Below are 23,666 nucleotides of genomic sequence, written 5' to 3'. Positions count from 1 at the left end.
GTTTGTTGTATACTCTTTGGAAACATCGAGAAACATCCAAACGCCGTTGCTAGGCAGTTTCTGTCTGGAGGTTGATTCCTAATACAACGTGTGTCCCATTATATCGACATCTCTAAAGTACAATGCTATGTGATTTCTAGGGAGAACAATACAACCGATCCACACCTTCGTCAGGCAAAACGTTTATCCCGTGACCGTGGCTACGTTCGGCGACCAGTTGTCACCTCGAACCCACTTTCGCTTTCACAAATATCAAACAATTACAAATGACAATTGCTTAATTACAGCTATGATAAAATCTAGGCTAAAGCATTAGAAGGCTTCCTCAAAATTGCAAAGGGAAGGCTCCGGTTTTCCTTTCATCTCCGACATATATAAATATGCATAATACCAAGCATAAGCTAATACATTATCTCCAAGTTAATCATTTTCTAAAGTTGGTAATTTAATTAGAAAGAAAGAAGAACAGGTAACACCCACACAAGCAATTATTTACGCTTCCATGTGTGATCAAAGTTTGTAAACAATATGCAATACATGTTATTAAAATACAAAGTAACTGATAATTATTTAAACTTCGATAACTTCGGGGATTGAGTCTTAAAGCTTTGAAAGTTGTCCGGCCCAAAAGCTTGGTATTTAACATAAAATTAAACCTTAAAGTTTCAAACATTTAAGCTTTATACACCACCACTTTTGCTATCTTATTACAGTACTTGATATTATATTATGCGTTCTTATATTTCATCGTTGCATTACTCTAACTACAGTGCCTAACATAAAATGCATATGGTTTACAGTTCGCCAGATGAATAAAAGTTTTAAATGAATAATCCCCGACGATTTTAAAAAGCTATCAAGTGTAACAATTCAGAACTGTAAGTAAGAAAGCGAGGAATGGCGTCTGTTATTACTTCCCTTCTCTTAACCAGTGCCTGGTAACCACTAGTAACCGCAGGAAAGTGGATAGCGCGGTCGAATATACGGCTAAACCGAAGGAAACCACTGAAAAGATTACGTGTCGTGGACGAACTTACAGCTGAACTGCAAGAGCAATTGCTATGCTAAAAGACAGGAGATCGTGGATGAATTTACAGCTAAATTCTAAGAAGCCATTGAATGTACTAATGAAATAAAACAGGAGAATTTTTGGTACAAAACGCTAGCAGCACCGTCAGAAGACCAAAAAAAAAAAAAAACGTAAACAGAATCTGGTAACATAATTATTAGACTACGGATATTTATGCGAATTCGTGTTTTTATAAGGACAAATGAAGAAACATTTGTTTTACTTACTAAACGTTATAACAGGTTCTAATCTTTGCACATTTTATATATGTACCTTTGCATGTGATACACATTTTGTGGATTTTGCAGTTTTAAATTTCTTATAGGTGTATAAAAGGTCACAGTGTAATGATTACGTATATAATAAACAAGTCGTATGATAAAACATCTTTTCAAAGTGAATATTCATAATTTGCTCGATATCCACACAGGCAAATGGCGTGGAACTTACGAGATTATGGAAAATAAAATACTTCACTACCGTAAAGTAGGTCGCTAAATTCACAAACACCGAAGAAGTTCAGCATTATGATCTTGTTGTTAAAAATCAACGGCGCGTCTATACAAAGAAACGCTAGCACGCGGGAAGCGTTATTTGAAATTATAAATCGTCTCGTACATCTCGTCGCTGGTGAACAACTATCAGCTTTACTTCAAGTGATAGAGGATTAAGTGGCTTCAGAGACCCTATCTGTGCACGAGACGCTGACTCTGACTACAAGGTAAATGGATGGCAATAATAAACTTTAGTTAAAGGACTGTGATGAATAGTACAATACTAATCCTAAAATCTTCCAAGTGAAACCATTGTATATAGTTTCTAATAGAAAAATATAACATTACAATCCTTGGACTGTGAAATTAACATTATTGCATTTTTTTCATTACTATTATATAATTATTTCAAAGATATGTAATGAAATTGTTATTATTATGCAGCATCTGTTGTTTCACTTTTGTAGTAAAACTTCTCATTAAAAGTTAAGAAGAAGATATCCTGATTATCACACAAGGTATCTTGGGTGCTTACGTAGAAAAGTCAATAGATGATGAATCGGAATAACTATAATCGTGGAAAATTTATTCTATCAATTCTGAATCTGTCACTATCGCCCGGCTATACTTCAAGCTGTTCCAAAGTTATGATAGATATGATAGAATGGTTGTTATCCTTTTCCTGAAAGTGAGGTTTCTCGGCGATCTCAAGGCATTTTTTCAATATCTATCGATAACTTTTAAAAATACATTGCCAGCGATTTTTCTACGTTAATTTAGGTGAATATGGATGGAAAAAGAAGAAACTCAGCTAAAACGATTTCTGACAAAATATACAAAATTTTAATGAATTCTAGATCTTGGTATGATATATGGTGTACGTCAATCTTCTTCTTTCTACAACTCTCAGTAGCAGATTTTGTAGGATATCAAAATAACTTGACAGCATCAATATATCAATTTTAGCGTGGTCCCATGCTTGAAAATTTTGGAATATTGGATTGACACGTTTATTTATTTGTACATATTCATCTCTCGATTATAGAAATGTTTACTATTAAATTATGAAAAACAATTTCAACTGTTTTCAGTACTACATATTTCCATTTTGAAGTATTTTATCTACACAAATTATGTATAATTGAAGATTGTACTCGTATATTTAACTTCCATTGTTATTTATAAATTAATTAATAAAACGTAAGATTGAAATAAAGAACTGTGTAAACATATAATATATATATATATACAGGATGGTCTTTAGAATTATAAATGAAGAAAAATGTGTTTCATAACTTTCTCGACCTCATCTTTTATAGTGGTTTCAATCCATCAAAAAATAAATAATAAAAAGTAAGTTCTCTTGAATAAGGAGAAACATATATGAATGATCGTTAAAATGTACCAGAAAAAACACTAATTGTAGATAAATAGACAACTTTTTTTAAGATTTACGATGACAGCAAGAAAGACACTTATTAGATTTCATATTTTCAAAATTCTTCAAGTACATTTTCCTATTATCCGATCTTATTTTGCACACTATTAATTGATTAAGTTATTATTGATTAAAACCATTATCTAAAGGTCAAGAAATATGAAAGTTGGAAAATAAGAAAACATTAAGATATGTACTTTTCAAGATAATAGCGTAAAATGTGATTTAAAAAATTTTACCTTTTTAGATGTGTGTTTATGATAATGATGCGGGTGTAGCATACAAACGTAACGATCAATTGCCATACAGACGAGGATAACAGCGCTCTGCTGAGTTAAAGCTCCTCTAAGAAGTGCCTGAAACAATAAAATTTTCACAATTGTAAACAAATCCCTCCAAATTTCAATTGATATTCATTTAAATTACAAAGGCAAGATGTTACGTATTAGCAAATACGAAAACAAATATACTCTCTCGTTCTTTTCTTTTTTGTTTGGAAACCGTATTCAAATCACAAATCAATACGAAATACAATTCAAGTAGTACAACTTAACGTTGCGTTGGTCAGCCATTTACAACTCGACGATGTAATCAATTCCCTGATACAATTGTCGATTGAATTCTGCTTCGAAAGCAATCTTCTGATTCTGTTTCACGCGCGCACTTTTCTATTCACGTTTCACTTTTCTATTCTAGCAATCTAGCATGGTCCAGCACGATTTTTCGCTTTTGGTCTACATTCTACACTTGATCATATTTTTGCCAGTTATACCATTACTGGATTGAATATATTATAATTATTTATTACAAAAGGTCCACGATTTTCATCAATATACTGAACACTTAAAGATAATATTTGTGATTCTTTTCATTAACGAGCTTGATTAACGTTAACAGGTCGTTTACAATTACGAGAAAGTCAGAATCACAGAAATGCGGATGAGAATATATACACACGTTGAAAGCTCAAGCTAGTAGAAAAATCTGACAAAAGGAACTTTTTATCTAAACCAAGTTTGTCACGGGTTTTTACTCGTACGTGCATTTTTCAAGCTGTCTGAACAAATACAGATCGGCGAGCAGAGACAGCACGTATCCGCGGGCAACTGTCACACTCCGTGAATACGGAGATCAACCGGACTAATAAAGATAAGCAGCACCTTGCGAAAAAACATATCTTACAACTGGACTGAGGATTTTTATCCATTTATAGAGAATCTGAAGAAACAAAATTCCACGCAATGCACATTTCTCAAAAATATGAATTTGTACAAAAAACCCCAGTCGACTTATACCGTTTCTTGCTACACTTTCCAAATCCTCCTATGCACTAGCCGGGACATCTCACGCAACTGTATCCAAACACGCTCTTAGGGGCAATATTATAAAAATCATATTTTGCAAGTTCTTTATGTACGCGCGAAGCATTCTTTGTGTACCAACAGAGCTTAAGCGGGTTAAAGAAGATCTCCCGCTTGAAATCAAAATGTCTAGTTTCGAATGTGATGTGCCACAGGCGACACAACGTGATTCGATGAATCAGTGACGCTGGTGTATCCATAAAGTAGCGACCACGAAGAAAGGAGTTAGGGGACGAGAGACGTCAGAGGGTAGTATACGTTTAAGATGGTTGCCATGGTGACCGTTGGCGTACAGCCAGGAAAAAGCTCTGATAATCTGGAGGGGCTAGGATCGCCCTGGCCTCGTTTCGGGCTATCCTCGAGACACTCTCGAGAGACCTTAACCGAATATTTTCACCACAAAACGAATTTACTCAATCGTTCCTCTAAGCAATTCACAGCTCTTCAATCTCTTGGTTAGTTGCTTTACCCGAACGAAAAGTCAGACTAACTCTCATCCGATGGAGACGAAAACAGTAGGACACGGAATTGGAAATGTATCTTTCTTACACTGATGCGTGTTATCTTCATGCGTGACGTTACTGTTATTGTTGACAAGTATGCTACGTGTTTATATCGTCCCTCCAAGTAATTTATAACTCTTCGATGTTTTTATTAGTTAATATGAAAAAATCAGGTTGGTGTTTATACGACAAGGATAAAGACTAGTAGGGTACACAATTTGAAATGTTTCTTCCTTGCACTCTACAACTTTATATTTAACATTATTGTTACTGCTAACGAAGATAATACATGTCTACGTTGTTTCATTGATATAAAGGAAGACTAGCATAAGTTAAACAGCAATGAATTTTGTGAATGAATTTTTGAAAACAGTTTTTGCAGGTTTCTGCTGCATTCAATATTAAAAATATTTCATAAAGCGTAGAACATATGATAGGTGAAATTCGATATTCTGAGTAGTGGGTGGTATGGAATAGCATTGAACATTCCAACCAAGGCTTAAAGGAGAAGAACGACAGAACTTTCCAATCAATGTAACATAACAAAGTACTTGCATGTGGATTATAATATTTTTTAAAAATTATTATTTAATTTATTCTTGTTTTGTTATATCTATTATTGACATCTAGATATTATAATATTTCATTGAAACCTATAATGGTAAGAGATATCAATGTACAATTTATTCTATCCCATAAACTGTCAAAACTTTTATATCGTGATCTAAAAACGTCTGCTAGTAATTGCTATCTGAAGCTTTCCATTCGTATTCGTATTCATTCGATATTGTACAAAGTCTTTTTAGATTGGTAGCATCGCAAACCATACCTTTTGTATCACGTGAACTGAATAATTCACACGATGATTTTATGTCAGCAATAAATGTTGTCGCTTGCGTTATTGGTTCTAGGCGAGGCAATAAAGTATTTCCCTCTCAATTGTGGCATTTTCGAGATATGTATTGTACGAATGTGTCACGACATAGAATTTTCTCTTAATTTATAATACATGAAATTGAATGTAATTTAATACTTTTATGATTATGATATCTATAGTTTTCTACATTCCAATAAATTAATAAGTTATTATTTTTACAATGTTGCCAATTTCATTGTTCATCGAGTTATAGGTGCTGCTATAACGAAACGTAAAATAGTTTAAATAAAGGAATGTTCGCACTTTTACATAAAACATTTAGGACAAAATGATATAAAATTAATATCTGTATATAAATTTACATACAACAATTTACTGTAATTAATATGATTCGTCACAAAACGTAATCAATAGTTTTAGAAATATGATAACATCATAATGAAATCACAGGGACACATTTAATGTATTGTCTGCATCGTCTGGTGCCAAGTAGTCTAGTTGTACTCCATTATAAACTCATATGTCATTTTATATGATTTTATAGTGAATTTATAATTTCATAATTTATATAACTTTATAATTTTATAATTCACATTATGTTATATGCATGAATTCCTATTTGTTGCAAAACCATGGTATCTATCAAAGTTCATTCCTTTCTACAGCAAGTGAAATATTATATCCTTCTTTACATAAGAACTTCTTTTCCATTCTTGAAGTTTGAATTTTTAGAACCATCGACACGTGTCTTGTCTTTTAAATCAAAATGTTCCTAGTAGTATCTCTGCTCGCACACACACACACATACACAGGATTGACAAGGCTGGAAGAGAAGTTTCAGCAGGCTCTGCGTAATTTTTATTCAGTAATATTAAACATTTGATTCAGTAATTTTATTGAGCGCAGTGATGAATATGTATTTGATCCGTTGTACTGAATTTATAATCGTTATTGGGTTATATCATGATTGAAATGATGAATGGCATTATTATATTGCATACCAATTATGGAATCATTTTTAAACGTTATATCTTATTACTAGTTATCTATAATCAAAATCGTGTCTACAACACTCTATTTCTTCAGCGGGTTCTATTAATGCAATGTTTTATGATACACATGGTTATTATACGATTTGAATAATTTTCCAACTTTAATTAAAAAAACTAATCCTCGTGGACTGAATTAAGTGGACACCTTTTGGTCTCAAATAGAATCAAGTCGTTCGTCCAATCAAATTTTGGTATATTTTGTTTTAAAAAGTTAAAAATTAATTCTATGCACTACTGTGCATATGTAAATAACTGTAACGGTAAGAATTAGCAATTCAATCATACGAAATAAAGACTAATAAAAATATATGCCGGAGAAGAGTCAGGAACAGGGTTGTGGACGTTTGATAGACCTCCCTTGGAGTTGGCCATCGTTGTGTGATAACGAAGATACGGCCTGATGCTACGAGTATGGACACTACCGATTCGACAATCAACAGCGATGGTTGGGCACTTGCGATGTTAGTGACGTTGGTCTTAGGTTCCATGACGAATCCACGGTCAACGGGATGAAAGATATATTTGCTCTAACTCAAACTCACTGATCGTCAGGCGCTGCTCCCTTCGTCGGTCGGATCTCAAGAAAGAATGGATTTTCGTCCCAATGATGGGGTGTGTCTAAGGACACGAGATCATCGGATTTGTCGGGTATAGCCCTCGTTCCGAAAGTAAGGGAAATTGACGTCGCTGTCAAGTGGTCAGTTTGGGACAAAGACTGTCTGTCCGTTTGGAAAATCTTAATTGCCGGAAAAACCCGGGTTTTATAGCGAGTCCTCGGGCTAACTGGACTTGTGCTGTGTACGTGCCTCAACCTCAGGTATTCATTGTCCAAAGGAACCATTGGCATGTTTTACTGTCAGATACCTCTATGGGTATTTCCTTTAATGAGGGTCATACTATCGCTCCACACCTTTGTTAGGCGAAGCGTCCGTCCCGTTGACCGCGGCTACGTCCGGCGACAGATGGTCGCCTTGAGCCTAAGTTTATTATCACAAATCGCAAACAAGTACAATTGGGCAGGATAACGGCAGATTGTTTAATTACGACTGTAAACTTTAATTACTATTTTACGGATTTTCCCGAAGTTCCAGAGGGAAGGCTCCGGTGTCCTTTCATCTCCGACATATAATAATAAAATAATAACATAGCTAAACGCATGGATCTTCTCAATTTGAAAAATTTTTATCAGATAAAAGAAAAGTTTATCTGAATTTCATAGAAAAATATTCCTTTTATAGAAGAAGGTTATCTGAAAAAGTTTTTATTTTATAGGATATCAAAATACATCACTGTACATTTTTAGGTTTTCAAGACCATTTCAGTATTTTAAAACATAAATTTTAGAAGCAAAAATACAGTAATATCTTATCTTTTGATCCGTATCATTTAAACAGATATTTAAAAAAAATTTAGAAAAAATATATTTTCTAGCATGGAATTTAAAACTTCCCGATAATTTACATGATAAGTTATCGTGGATATTAAACCAGATGTCCATCCTTAAATCATTATTTATTACTAATATTGATAATAATTAACGACCTAAGTCGCGCTTATAGTTTACAAGTTTAGAATCGTTGCTAAATGCCAGATGTGTGAAATAGTTGACAGTAAAATGAAGGTTATATATTAAACCGGAAAATAATATAACCGAATGTCTGATTTTACCAGGATCTTAAACTTCTCAAGTATCGAAAATACGATGCAATAAATTTCACCGTTACATTACGTCAAGCAAAGTTAAAGTAGAGGAGGAAGAAAAAGGGGAAACGAAAGCAAGATTATGATCAGGAACTTCGATAACGTGTAACTACCAACTAGTGGAAGAAATACCGGAAAAGGCACCGACTGCAGGAAGCACAGCTGCAAATTCCTGACGGTGATAATTTCCTTAGCGCGGTATGAACAGGCTGCTGACATTTCCCACCCATTTTTCTTCGATTTCCGCTAGGAAATTCCCTAAGACGTAGAGGTTGGTGTACCGCGGTGTAACGTAATAAAATAAAAAAGATATATGCACAATAATTCGCACCACCTATTGAATATCGATTATCAACAGAACTAAAATATTACTGTAGTATAGGGGAAAACCCTAGGTAATTAAGAAGGTTTACTTGACGATGGGTGATCCACGTCTATGGAATATGTGCATGCCGGGTATACAGTGTAGTATGGAGGAAAAACCCTAGATAATTAAGAAGGTCTACTTGACGATGGGCCATCTACGTCTGTGAAACATGCCGGGTATACCGGAGCCATGGTATGAGAGGTTGCCGTGAGACAGTTGAAAGGGAGAGTGTTGTCAGCGTTGTTAAGGAGTATGGTCGGCGTGAAAAAGAGCCGTTATGACGAGAGGAATGAGTGATGAATGATTGCGTGTATATAGGCTAACGGAGCATCATATTTGATTTTGTGTTGACGTGAACGATATTGAAAGAAATCATACCGTTACCAAACCTATTAGCACTATATTTTGCCACATTACCATATAATTTGACACTATATAAACTCATATTATACATGTTTTTAATCCTAAATTCCCATAACAAAAGATAATCTATATTACATTCCACGCATTTTTCTCAGTGAATAAAGATATTAGAGTTTTTACTAATAAGCTCGTAAAACCTCACAATTTCAAAAAATATAACAGCAGACGGATAAGAAATTTCATTTCACCCCCGTTAAAGTTTCGTAAAGTCAGCCCCGCCATTCTTTTTGTTGAGTCAGCGCGAACTGTGGTGAGCGCGATTCGAACGTTGCACGATCGATCGGTGACATATGAAAGAGCTTTCTCGCCGGCCGATATATCAATCGCTAATGTAAATTTGAATTTTTATATGTTCGATTCGGTCCTCAGAAAATTATTGCTAGTGAAATTTTTCCTCTCTTCCTCTCTTTCTGTCGTACATAGTTCACGTGGGCAATTAACTTTCGGATCCTTCTCTATTTGGAAGAATTTGCATATTATAAAAATTTAAAAAAAGAATAGAAAAGTTATTGGTTGGATAATATTTTTATAGCTAATACATTTAAATACCAAAAGTATCATATGATTCTAAGTGAAGTTCAACGTAAAAATTACAACATAGTATCTGTATTTGTATTTTTTAAAAATTAAAGCGAGATAACAGTTTGTTACTTTTACTGAAATTTCTTTAGGATATGTTTCTGTAATCTTTTTAAGTATGAGTCCTCCATGAAAATGTGTGATCTTCAGCTTAAGGCAATCCCCAAAAAGAGTTGACTCACGCTAAGCTGATGCATCATGTCTCGCACACGAAGCGTACTACTTTGTTCCAAGACCAATTTTTACCAGATTTCCGGGGCATAAAAGTAGCTGTAAATTAAAGTTACTGGATTTTGTTCGCCGTAATTCTGTCTAGTTCAGTCACTGTTCAAATAGAGCCGTAACTTTGACTCTCTTAAATTTCAATTTAATTACCATCAGTTGTAAACGAAATATAACAATTCACCAAGGATTATACATATTATACCGTTAAATATAAGGTGATGTAGGACAATGTTTATTCGACAATAATTAACAATTTCAAAAACAGATTTGTCGTAAAATTAGCATTAAAAGTAAATTTATTCTTCAAGTTCTTAAAATTTATTCTTTAAAATTCTCTAAAATTATACTTATTCGATGTTCCAAAAGTGGAATTACTCTTTTTTGTTACTCTAGAATTTATATAGCAGTTCCTTTTTCTGTTATTAATTTCCTGGCTTTTGTTACACATACAATTTCTAATAGTATAACTTTATTGCGTGTTCCTTGCTAATGGAATCCACGTAGTAAATTTTGTTTCCTACTTTTCTCATTATCTTCCTATGTTGCTTTCGTCTTTAGATACTAAATACTTTTTTACTTGTTTTTGTCCTTGTCTGGTACATTTTTTTAGCTCGGTTTCATTCTTGTCTAATATACGTCTAGTATATATCTCGTCTCTATTCTCATAATCATATATCTTCTTCCGGCTCTATTTACCACGAAAAAATTTTAAAATTCACAAAATTATAGGATAGTCGACGAGACAAAGAATTATATATTTTCTATAGATGAACTATATTTATACAAAATTTAAAAAAATTTTAATTTTTTGGATTCTTTAATTTCCCTTGTCGACCAAGGATCAATACATTCAAAAACTCAATGTGCTTTTTTAATTTAAAATCTATAAAGTGAATGAAGTAATTCCGAGAATTTTTGGGCTAGTCCCAATAGCTACTGTGGGAAATTTCCTCTGGCTCTTAACAATTTGGCTCTTAATTCTTTAGACAATTAGTCTCTCGAGTAGCAGTGCATGGGCGCCTGCGAAGAACCTTCGAAACCTTCTAATTTACGGCACGTATATGTGCCCCAGGAACGAAAATAGTGGTTTCTTTAAAGTTTAAAGTTTCGAGACACGTACCAGTATCTTTTTTACCAATCCCTCGTGTTACAGAACGTAAACTGTACTTGCAGCAAAAAATTTTTCGTTTGAGGCTTTGTTTTCGAGAAAATAGACTTTGAATTTTCGCTCGGTACGCGTGCGGTACGTTATAACGGATCTTACTGTAGATCGTTGTCTTGATGGAAAAATTAAAAAAAAAATTAAAAAAAGAACATTTTTATTCTATATTTTCGACTTCCTTTTTCGCGTAGAATCACCCCCTTTCCGCTTGTACCACCAGTTACCAATCACCCTGTATATAATATTGAAATAATAAAGAATTCGTGATATTCGTGTTGTTCGTAGCTTTTAGGCATGAATGAAGTAATACACGTAAACATTGCGCATCATACTCCATATGCGTAACAGAAACTTCATAAAGTACTGTCCAACTTGAGCCCACTTGGAGCCCCTTCTACTTTGCTTGATGAGAGTATGTATTACATACTCTGCGCTAATGCAGAACTACTAGTTTGTTGTCTTGTGTTTACACACGAGGTAGACAAACCAGGAAATTGTATTATAACAAATCTGTCAATTTTCTTGAAGTATCCGTATCTTACGTCTTACGGCAATAACAGATAAGCAGAACGTAAAGGGGGACTTTTGTGAATTACGCTGTCATAGAAAAATGAAGTGAAGGACGTGAAAAACAGCACCATCAATATGCTTACGAATAAAATAGAATGTCACATACATGTAGCTTTGAAACTATGTATAAAGAGTAGATGGAATCAAAGAAGTGCGAGTGACACTTTTCTGATACACAGGAAATTGAGTTTAAAATTCAGATGTGTTTTAAAAGTTCCAGGTAATATCGTTAAGAAAATTGAATCACATTTCACATTTGTCTTTCAGTTTGAAAATTATTGAACGTAACACATTTATTATATTTGTATTTCTTTGGTATTAACTTTCTTTTGAAATCAATTTTTTATTTTATGAAAAAAGACGCAAAGAAACATGAAATAACATATTTCAAATAAAAATAATTATTAAACATTTAACTGCGTATGGAGTAACAACAATTCTAATCATCTGATTTATAGAAATCGATTATTTAGATCTATCGTATTAGTATTTAATTCTACGCGACTCTCGTTTAATCATTTCTGTTTTTAACACGAAAGTATTAAACATGTAACTCACATCTTTTTGTCTCTAAATGCCTCAGGTAAAGCGTGTTATTTTAAATAAGACAAGGTTATGCTCATACATATTTCAATAAACTGTCAGGAGTGACAAATATGTTATTTTACATAAAACTATTGTTCCGTTAACGGTCAACAGCTTAATGGTCAAAATGCCTATAAAGCAATAAAGTAAGCAACAAAACTGTTAATCCTGACCTTGAACAAACTTTTTAAGCAATAAAAATGAGCATTATAATAAGTGAAATTATTGTATTATTTTTACGTAACATTTTGCCTTATTCTATATGTCAGAGAAGCGTCAGGAATAGAGTTGTGGGCATTTGCTAGATCTCCATTGCAATCGCCATCGCTGGGTTATAACGACGGTACGGCCTGATACTACGAGTATGAACACTTCCGATTCGACAATCAACAGCGGCGATTAGGCACTAGTGATAATGGTCTTAGGTTCGATAACGAATCCACGGTCAACGGGAGGATAGATCTACTTGCTCTAATTCAAACGTGTACTGATCGTAAGACGCTACTCCCTTCCTCGATGAGGTCTCAATCAGAAATGAATCTTCGTCCCAACGACGCCACCGAGACAAACTCTGGTGGGGTGTCTAAGTACACAAGATCCTCGGATCGACGTCGCTGTCAAGTGGTCAGTTTGGGACAAAGACTGCCTGTCCGTTTGGAAAATCTTAATTGCCGGAAAAACCCGTGTTTTATAGCGGGTCCTCGGGCTAACTGGACTTGTGCTGTGTACGTGCCTCAACCTCAGGTATTCATTGTCCGAAGGAACCGTTGGAATGTTTTACTGTCAGATACCTCTATGGGTATTTCCTTTAATGAGGGTCATACTATCGCTCCATGCCTTTGTTAGATGAAGCGCTCGTCCCGTTGACCGCGGCTACGTTCGGCGGCTGATGGTCACCTTGAGCCCTAATTTATTATCACCAATCGCCAACAAGTACAATTGGGCAGACTGACGGCAAAGTGTTTAGTTATAACTGTAAACTTTAATTACACTCTCACGGATTTTCCCAAAGTTCCGGAGGGGAGGCTCCAGTGGCCTTTCGTCTCCGACATATACATAACAAAGTATAACAAATTATAAAAATCAAAGAAGTGTGGGAGACTTCAAAAAATAATCTTGTTCTAAACGTATATTACTATTAGATAAATAAATATTTAACAAATTTTACCGTTCAAATTCCACAATTATAATATATATAATACATATTATATGTATAATAATATTATATGTATATGAAACACGAGTAACAAACAACACATACAGTTTATTATAAGCACGAATATTACCTGTATTTGACAGACGACTTCACCATATGGCCAACATCCGTAGACGGCTGGTAAGAAGCCGAATGGTGTAACCAGAAGACCAATAGCTAGGTCGTTGCTCGCCAAACTTGTAAGTAAGTACTTTGGCTGCAATAAAGTTGAAGAGAACCTGTTGATCGTTTAGATTACATTGTTGGGGTGTTATTCATTACGCAAATCAATTTTGAATGGACTTCATTGAATATCACCTCGTATCAATTGCCTCTATTTAATGTTACATTCTATACATTGTTAGTAAAAACTTTAATGGCAGTTATTCGATAAGCTATTGATTTTTACTCCAATTATTTTGGAACTAGATCAGTATTAAAAATTCGATCACATTTCTATAGTTTCATTCGTTTTTACTACTCTCTCATCACATTTCGGATAAATGATCGTTACACTTTTTGTTCGTTAAGAGTATACTTCAATGTCCTGCATGCGTTTCCAAGCGAGACCGAAAATGACCATTTCCTACCATCCTACTTTTCTCAGTTAGTGATTCATTGCGCGAATGCCCTACTACTGCTTGTCACTAATCATCGACTACCATTCGTTCTGTACCAACGGAACAACTGCATGGACATCCATAAAACAAACAAAAAAGATCTGGTTTTCATCACAGCCTAACAGACACATTCAAATTATGGAAAATTCTAACGTGCCCTGCAGTTGACCAGTACACCAGACAGAAGCGAAATAATGCTGTCACAAACGGACCCTGGCTTGTGTGACATTTTTAACACACGACACGAATATACATAGCATTCGCGATGGCATACGTAATAGTGAACAACTGGATGAATAGAAAGTAATCAGAAAACATAGATTTGAGGAGCAAGTGCTTGAACAAATTTACGTAGGGTGTTCCATTCTAATTTCTACACGGAAACATCTTTAAATCTGAAAAGTATCGAAAGGAAATGTATCAATTAATTTCGATCTATATTATTAAAATTCCTATGACAAATATAAATATTTGTGTCATAATAGAAGATGCTTCGTAAGTTTCGAAATGAATTCTACTTAAATAATATGTGTGTTTGGTAACTATCGTATTTTCATAAATGAAAAAAAAGATTCTTTGAGAAGATGGAACAGTAATTTTAAATTATATCTACTATATACACTATTTGCTATAAATATAGTCATATAGCATATATACTATATCAAATGGAGATATTTCGTTTTTATGAACGGCTATAAAGATACATGATATCATTTTATACGTGTTATTTCTTAAAAAGTATTAATTTCTAGAATTTTGATAATTTGGAAAAAATATTGATTAATTTAAAATAAATAATATTATATCTAAGAGCGAGAGATTTTTCTGAGAGATGTTGTCGTATAATTTTTTCAATAAACTTATTTCGTACTATCATTTTTAGCATTTCAAATAATTTATCCGTTCATTATACACTTTTAGCTTTCTTTCATTGCTCATTCCAAATCCATTCTACAGGCATTTTATTCACATACATCCAACTTAGGACTCTATTTATGGGGCATTCCTAAAAAATTGGTAAATTAGGAAAAAATCGGTAGTACTATGAAAGGAACGTTTGAAGATTCTCTTCTGTTTAACGCCATATGAAAGTATCTGCTACAAATACGATTAATTTCCATTGTAAGACTACTATCATAGATATAAGATCTGATGGTATGCCGCTGGGAGTAGCCATCAACATGTTATTTAGCAATTAAGCTAGAAAAATTTACCAAATGTCCAACTGGACAAATTGTAAAATATAAATTAAATAATAAAAAAAATGTAAGATCTTTACACATTTCTGTGTTATACACTCATACATACGATAAACTACTGATATAAAAAATTCGAAAGAAATGTACTCACCTGTGCGTGAATGTATTTGCTGTATCGTCTGCTGTTTATGACGCATATTACTAGCAGATTGGCACAAAGAATACCGAGACTGAGTGCAAGAATTAAAGCGGCGCGTAACAATTCCCCTGGGCCTGGTCCAGTCCAAGTGCCTTCGGATGTGTCCCTCCGCCAACAGCTGCTGTTGCTCAACGCAGGTGCGAGCAAGATCGTTTGCTTGTGCTCCATGTCTCCTTTCATTAACGTTTTTACTTTGAAAATTTCTATTTAATCTCCTAGCCCAGACGAGACATTCGCGTCTCGTATGAGGCTGGGCTGGTAAACGCGTTTCCCGACAATGTTTCATCTCTGCCGCACTGCTGCCCCGGCTAGGCTCGCTTCCCGACTATTTAATAATATAACTATATTAACTTTCCTCATTGTCACGAATCAAATAACTTGTGTATCTCGGTAGATAAAAAACGTGTTTGACATCCACCTTTCCATTAATTTAAAATCACGAATCAATTCATATTCTTATCTCGAATTTTCGCTATAAAACTGTATTCTCAGGTGGCACATAATGCCAAGGCACGATTGATTAGATTACGATTAGGGTATCTGTAACATACAGAAACAAAGTTTAGTTAGCAATTTTGTCATTTATCGTTCATACATAATTATTACGAAGCTTCGAGTTTTTATATTGGTTAATGTATTTTATAGATATTAAATTAAATTTAACTAGATTAACTGAAGAAATAGAATTTAAGCAGAATAGATTTGTTTTATCCATTAACAGGTATAGCAAATTTGGATATTCTGTATATTTTAATATCAACATTCTTTGTGTCTTGCACTCCCAAATTTCGCGCAAATGTATAAAAATCCATAGTTTATTTATTAAGCGTAATTATACAAGATAGTCCTAGGGAGCAACAGTCAAACATAGATAGAATTAAAGTTTGTTAATGAAATATTTATATGTCGGAGTCAGGTTGGCATTTTGGGGCGTTCTATGAACCTTTATTTACTTTACCGTCGCGGATGTGGCTAATATTTATCAGTACGAGTCCAAGTTTTTTTTTTTTTTTATTTATTTATTTACATTTTACAATTTGTCCAGTAGGACATTTGGTAAAATATTATAGCTTAGTGATATAGTATTATAACATATGGATGGCTACCCCCAGTGCCATATAATCATTTCATACCTCTGTCAGGTACACGTCCCTCCCGTGACCGTGGCTACGTCTAGTGATCCGCTGTCACTTCGAGCCCGAACCCATCGTCATAAAGTCAGATTGGAACATTAAAACTATTCCTTATTTTTATTACTTAAATGCAGTTATAGTAAAAGTCTGGACTAGGGTATCGGGGTTTTTCCCAACATTCCGGACGGGAAATCCCGCTGTCCTTCCATCTCCAACATATAATATGGCAAAAAAAAAACGATGTTTTAACCTTCAATATCAGTCCCAATTTCGTGTCATTAAACTTTTATACATGAATAAGACTATAAGAAAAACATACATCAAACACGCGTTAATACGTGTGACATAAAGATTTAATTAATTCATTGAAATGACACAAAATTAAAATGAGCTTCATAGAAAAATTAATTCAATTTTTTACCGCTGTCAGTTTCGTATTATTAAGAGTGCTGAACATTTTGAAATATAATATTAGCAGCTATTAATTATATCGATTATAAACCTATTATTATATTATATAAATTATTATGTTACACATAAACTTGTTATTATTCCCTTCGTACTACATATTTTTATTATAACTTTTTAATAAACCTTCGAACGATCTATCTTGATATATAATATTTTGCTTCATTAAAAAACAAGGTTTGGCTGTTAAATTCTGGAATACTCCCTATTATATAAGTTGCATTGCTGCTATGCAATGTAAACGCTGCTTACATTTCTCGAGTATTCATGGATTCAGTAGAATACTTGTTAAGAATAAATTAAAAAAATTATTGCAATCTATTTTCTTCACAATCACGAAAGATATAAACATAATTCTTTTTGTTTTTTCTAGTAAATTGAGACTAATTTTCTTTTTTTTTTTTTTTGGTAAATTGGGACTAATACAGTTTGCTACAAATCGTTCTAATTATTAAGAGATTTTCCAATTTTTGTTTCAAATGATATTGCAAATGATATTTCAAACAGTGTTTCAGACGATGTTTCAAACGCATTCATGTTTCTGACATGCGGTTCTGGCGAAGTCAATCAATTTCATTCAGTCCAGCTTCACTGGAATCCCAGAAAGATTAAGGAAAGAAATACTAAACTAGAACACTCTATATAGTTATTTCTCTTCTGTCAGAAAATGTAATATCTGTCACAATCCTTGTACTGTCGTGTGCAAAGTGAAGAATATTCTCTGCGCTCGGGAATTCAGTTCTATAACATTAAATAAATATATACTTGAATAGTTATACACATAATATCAAACAGTTATTTCATGAAAAATTATATATTACACAACAACGAACGTTTCGAACGAAAAAATCTCTTAGAAAAGATATTAAGAGAAATATAAAAAATATAAGTACATGTGGAATATTTCAGAACATATTACATTTAACAGAATTATTTAACAATGAAAATTGTTTCTAAACAAGGAATTGGGTTACGTAGATAACTTTATGTATTATATAAAACATAATTATATTACATAGAATATTATAAATAACGTGGTTTTGTTAACTTTCGACTAGAACTAAAAAAAAATAACGAAATATGAATGTATTGGAATTTCGACTTTCGATGACGTAACAAAAATTATTCGGACCATTTCGTCTTCTACCACTTCTTCGTTTCATGCGTTTCATCGATTTTAGTACCGCTCTACAACCAATCTCAGAGAATAACATTTTTCCATACATACAATCCCCAATATTCACATACATTTTTACTGATTTTTCACATTTTCTACCATAACCAGCCCTACTCCAAACATTAACCAAGCCAAATTCAATTCCAAATGTGTTTATTACTTCATCGTTTTCAAAAACTTAACATTTCGATAATCTTCGATCTTACTGCAAATAAATATTTTCTCTTAATCACTGTTTTCATCGATTTTCGCATTTTAATTTCTAATTCCTAATTTTCTACTATTTCTTGGTAATCCAAATTAATTGTTACGCTTTACGTGAATTTAACATTAAGTATCCTAATATATATGAACGAAGGTATACACAATTATAAAGGATATTTTCTTATCTGGTTTTCTGAATCCTACTCATTGTGTATCTTACATATTTCCTTCCGGTTCTAAAAGTTTCAGAATCTTTATCCAAATTTGCTTTTCCATGTTTAACGACCAACAATATTTTATATGCTCTATTGTGCTCCACTCTCGTCGCACATCAGGTATGTAGCTATTATATTTAATAACCCAGGTAAAGTATGTATACGTATAATAGAACTGAAGACAATACAGTACAAACTTATCTACCTTATAATACGTAGGAATGTTTAATCTCTTTCTACTGACGATCGTAATGCAAATGCATCTCTGACCGTAATCACGATACAACTTTAAGATTAATATAGATACTTCGATTTACAAATATACAATGACTCTTTTTATGAATCTAAAGATTCGTTTTTAAGAAAGTCAATTTTGAAAATGTACTAAATTCATATTCGTTCGAGTGATTAGTATGATCAAAGTTTATCAAAAGTGTCTGTTCGATCGTTCGCGGAGAGGCAGGAGTCGTAAATTCTCGTTACGATACGATGATCGACGTCACGAATCAGTCGATTTTCGGTTAGGATAATAGAAATGGTTGAATTGATGATAACAGTGAGTTAATAAATTAAAATATACACTTCATTCCAACAACTTTGAAGATTTAAGTTGAAGATTTCTCAGCGAAGCGTAACTAACAAGTTAATATGATGACTGATCAATGAATGAAAAATCAGATAAGATAATGACTGGTCGACAGATGAAAAATTAGAAGTTCAGTGACGATGCTATCTCGGAGGAAAGCTATTGATGTGTCCTTGACAGAAATTTTGGCTAGGAAAGTGAGGGCAACGGTCATCGCTGCTAACTGGATAAGGACAAGGTTGATGAGTAAAGATGGGTACGTGCCGCCCCTAATTGCCCGTGAGGGGTATTGTACATGGGAAAATCCGCTTACCTGTGTTTTCTCGAAATGGGCAATAAGTCTAAAGCGTAATTCAACTTAAAAGATACTTATTGGGACTGAAAGATCTTAACTATGAAAATGCTAAGATTTATGATGAGACCTTAAGGCTATTGAGAATATGCAATAAAGATATTTAGTCATCTAGCGGCCATCCTGCCAGAGGTATGGAGTCTGGTTTGTGTAGAGAGTCAGCGGACGTAACAGAATCCTATAAAATCGATGATATACTCTAAAGATATTGAAAAATTTATATTAAAAGAATGTAATTATATCATTATTTAATTAAAAAATTAAACACTACTGTATTAAATAGTATTAAATACTACCATATTTAATTACACTGAAAGCCACTAAATATTTGAATAATTTAATGGCATAATAGTCTTCTGTGATGCGATTAAATTTACCGTCTACACGGGATATTTTCCGACATCATTAAAGATAAGGAACAAGTTGGATTTCGTGAGTTGTTCGGGAAGAGTAACATTTTCTAAAACTCTCTAATAATTTGTCATGAGAATGTTAACATTTCAATATTTCTTTGAATCTGTCTGGTGAAAGCCTGACTGTACAAATTCAACTGGAATACGTGGGTGACCACAATTCAGAAATAGGTTACGGTTATACCATAATGTACATTCAGTGCAATGAAAATACCACATATAATTCAGCAAATTTTATAGGAAATAATATGTGTATAGCAATGAAAAGAATTAGAAGGAATTATCCCCTTTCAGTACCTAATTTTTGATATAGATACAACAAATCTAACCATCTCGATATTAACGTCCGTAATTAACTTCGCTTTAGTATTTATAATAAAACTTCTCGTATTCTATTATAGCATCTTACATCGTCATTTCCGCAACCACTTTTGTTAATATTTTCCATTACTATATATTTCGAATGTTATTTGCAATCACTACTATTATTCATAATAAAAATAAAAAAAGAGCAATAAGACACTTGAACAACTGCTATTACCTAAACTAAAGACATTTCTAATTAATAAAAAAAAGTGCAACTTCAAAAATAAAATAGCCATATTTTCTTTAATAGCACCGTTGGACTGAGAGAATGTAGATATATTCAACATATTTCACAGAACTAATAATTTAACAGGAATACGATATAAGCAATATTAAAACAGACGTAATAATTCACTGGAACAGTAGAGAACAAAAGGAAATCGCTCATATATTAAATAAAATCACACAGCATCAAAGGTATTTTATACAGTCATAATAAAATTTCCTTTCAAACCATTATGAGAAAAACAAAAAGGAAGAAAACTGAAACCAGAAAGAAGAAATGTCCGGAGGCAAATCACGGCATAGGGTATAACGGCTCCCTTTTAATTATTGCGAAACCTACGGCTACTGAGATTCGTTCCGGCTCGTTAGTTACGTACGTCCTCGTTATTCAACTCTTGCTATCGATTTTTCTTCATTTGCGTTTTCTAAGTATTTCCGCCGATTCCGAATTCTTAACTTTCACATCTTCTCTGCATACCGATTTAACACCATAGACATATCTCGTCCAATTTATTTTACCACTCAGCCTACCATTCATCAAAATCTTTCAACGTACATATAACAGAATAGGAGACTATAACAATAGGAATTTTAACTGTTTTCAGTATTTACGTACTATGTTCGGTTTCATATATTACTGTAAGAGAGTCTTAAGCTAATATTTGATAATAACTGTTGAAGTAATTACTTGAAGAAAAACTCTACATCTTATCTTTTTGTAAACTTGCGACCCGGAAACCGTTATTACTAAGAGAATAGAATTTAGTAAAGCAAAAAAATTCAAAAGAAAAGGGATCCATATTATTGTACTCTTGAGTATAATTGTTGTTTTAGGTTACAAGGACTAGAAACAAAAGAGCTATAAGCAAATTGTTATTGCTGTTTCTTGTAGCCTTCAGCTACTTATAACTGTACTTATTTCAATATATTTTTCTATTACAAATTCATTCACTCTTTCCTCTACCAGTCAGCCTCAACAATAATCTTGTAATGGCAATAATATTTTTGAAAAATATTTTCACGCGGTGTTGCATACAGTGACTGACAAAAATATTTTGGACATTTATAGAAACTTCTTATGATTATATTCTGTGTATTATATAAAACATAATAATACATAATGTATTTACATAAATTTTCATTAATAATATTATTAGATACGTATAACTGCATAATTTATAATAAATAGCTTGTTTCATTAATACGATATCGGTTACAGCTAGGAGCACATTGATTGATCTCTATTAAAAATTCTAATTACCAATCAGTGCGTCTAATGAATACCACGAAGGTGGAGAGATAGTACCTCGGCTAACACGATATGGATGAAATTTTAGCAACGGTGCAGAATTTCCTCCAGATCGAACCCTTCCGTCTCTGCTTCGTAACAGCTAAGTTTCTGATTTACTAAAGAAATAAAACCTAAACAGATTTGATAGTTTGGATATTTCCTATATATTTTCGCATGTTTGGTGCACTCTGTGTACTACAGTACCTTTGAATTTCACCAAATTGTATAAATATCCGCATCTTACTAATAACTTATTACGATGTTAGATTTTAAACTTCCACGATGACTAGATGACATTACTTGTCGTTCTTCGAGCTTCGTTTTTTTTTCGATATTTTTAAAAGTATGTTGTGCAAGGAGACGCGAAGAAATAAACTGGAACATTCACGAAATATCGGTATAAAGTACAACGTACTATTACAATCATTGAAATCCGATTGAAATCTGGAGAATTAAAACTATATAATTTATTACAGTGTTTCAAGCGATTTATAATTATTAAATCAAATAATTATACATAAGTATATATATCCTTTAAGAATTCTGTCGAATTTCTACATCCAAGTTATGTATCATGCCTATTATATGTACACTAATTCATAGAACAAAGGGAAGGTTAAACTGCCAATTGAAATCATCCCCAACGAGTACTTTGTATCAACCCGACATTCCTAACGGTAGTAAGCATAAACCCTCGGTATAGACGAGTTAAGAGATTGCAAACTGTTATGGGAGCAACGGCTAGTGCTACTACTATATATGTGAGTTTATGATGCACCAATTGGTACGGAAAGATTAAGCTGTACGTCAAAGGTACAGAAAGACACTCAATTTTTCTCATATAGCGTAGATCTCGTGATAAGATCTTCAATATTGCGCCGTACGATACATTTGTGCTGATTTTTCTAGATTACTTTTCTAATAACTGTATTTGTACATAGTATAAAAGTTATATCAAATAATATGTATATTCTGCAGGTTAATACTCCACTGTCTCCCTAAGTATACAAATATTTTAAATTAACTGATTTAATAATTCTATGATTAATTTAAGATAATAGAAAATAAGATATTTCTGCGAAATTTTATGTTTTTCCTTATTCGAAAAGGTAAAACTGCAGTAGAGAGAACATTGAAGCCGTAAGAGACGAGGTTCTGGACTACTGGCGCACACATGATTCTTTGTCTTTAGAAGTTCTAGAACTTCGCAAGGAAATTTATTTAACTTTCATTGTCCCCACAAAACGCTATACTCGACAGGAAACAGACGCGTTACAAGCCCAGGTTCCCAAAGGGTCATATACCTTATCGGTAACTCCTTCGCTCTTAAATTGACCAAGTCCGTAGAAAAATCTCGCACAGTTGCCAAACTGTCTCCCTGATTACATTCGTATCTCAACTCCCAGGGAAAACGCGATAAAGGTCAAATAGGACAGGGGTGCGCTACCACCGTTTCGGCCTCTTCGTCGCATTCTTGTTATAATGAAATCCAGTGTCTATTAGTATAATGAAATCAATCTGTCTCCTAACCCCGATGTACCCCAGGTAAAAGGCAATATAAGTACGGACGGATGGGCCATATACCCATGCTCGTTTACAACAAGGGGGGGGGGGGCA

At 33.4% G+C, this 23,666-nt stretch overlaps 1 protein-coding gene across 8 annotated transcripts in view; it reads right to left on the bottom strand.

Moving 5' to 3' along the window:
* LOC100743261 (trace amine-associated receptor 9) overlaps window positions 1–23,666 on the bottom strand; it is a 107,766-nt gene that overhangs the window by 56,521 nt on the left and 27,579 nt on the right. For 7 of the 8 annotated variants that reach the window (XM_033320770.1, XM_003489546.4, XM_012385745.3 and 4 more), the window contains 3 exons: window positions 15,572–16,159; window positions 13,693–13,818; window positions 3,241–3,357 (listed from right to left, as the gene is read on the bottom strand). In XM_033320770.1, the coding sequence (XP_033176661.1) occupies window positions 3,241–3,357; window positions 13,693–13,818; window positions 15,572–15,799 (471 nt within the window). In that variant the 5' untranslated portion in view covers window positions 15,800–16,159. The remainder of the gene's footprint in view (window positions 1–3,240; window positions 3,358–13,692; window positions 13,819–15,571; window positions 16,160–23,666) is intronic. The other variant, XM_033320772.1, reaches the window with a different exon arrangement.

The sequence above is a fragment of the Bombus impatiens genome, unplaced genomic scaffold (assembly GCF_000188095.3).
Source record: "Bombus impatiens unplaced genomic scaffold, BIMP_2.2 scf_0344, whole genome shotgun sequence".
In the NCBI taxonomy this organism is placed as follows: Eukaryota; Metazoa; Arthropoda; class Insecta; order Hymenoptera; family Apidae; genus Bombus; species Bombus impatiens.
Note: the sequence above shows the minus strand (reverse complement) of the source record. Positions and strands in the feature narration are given on the sequence as shown.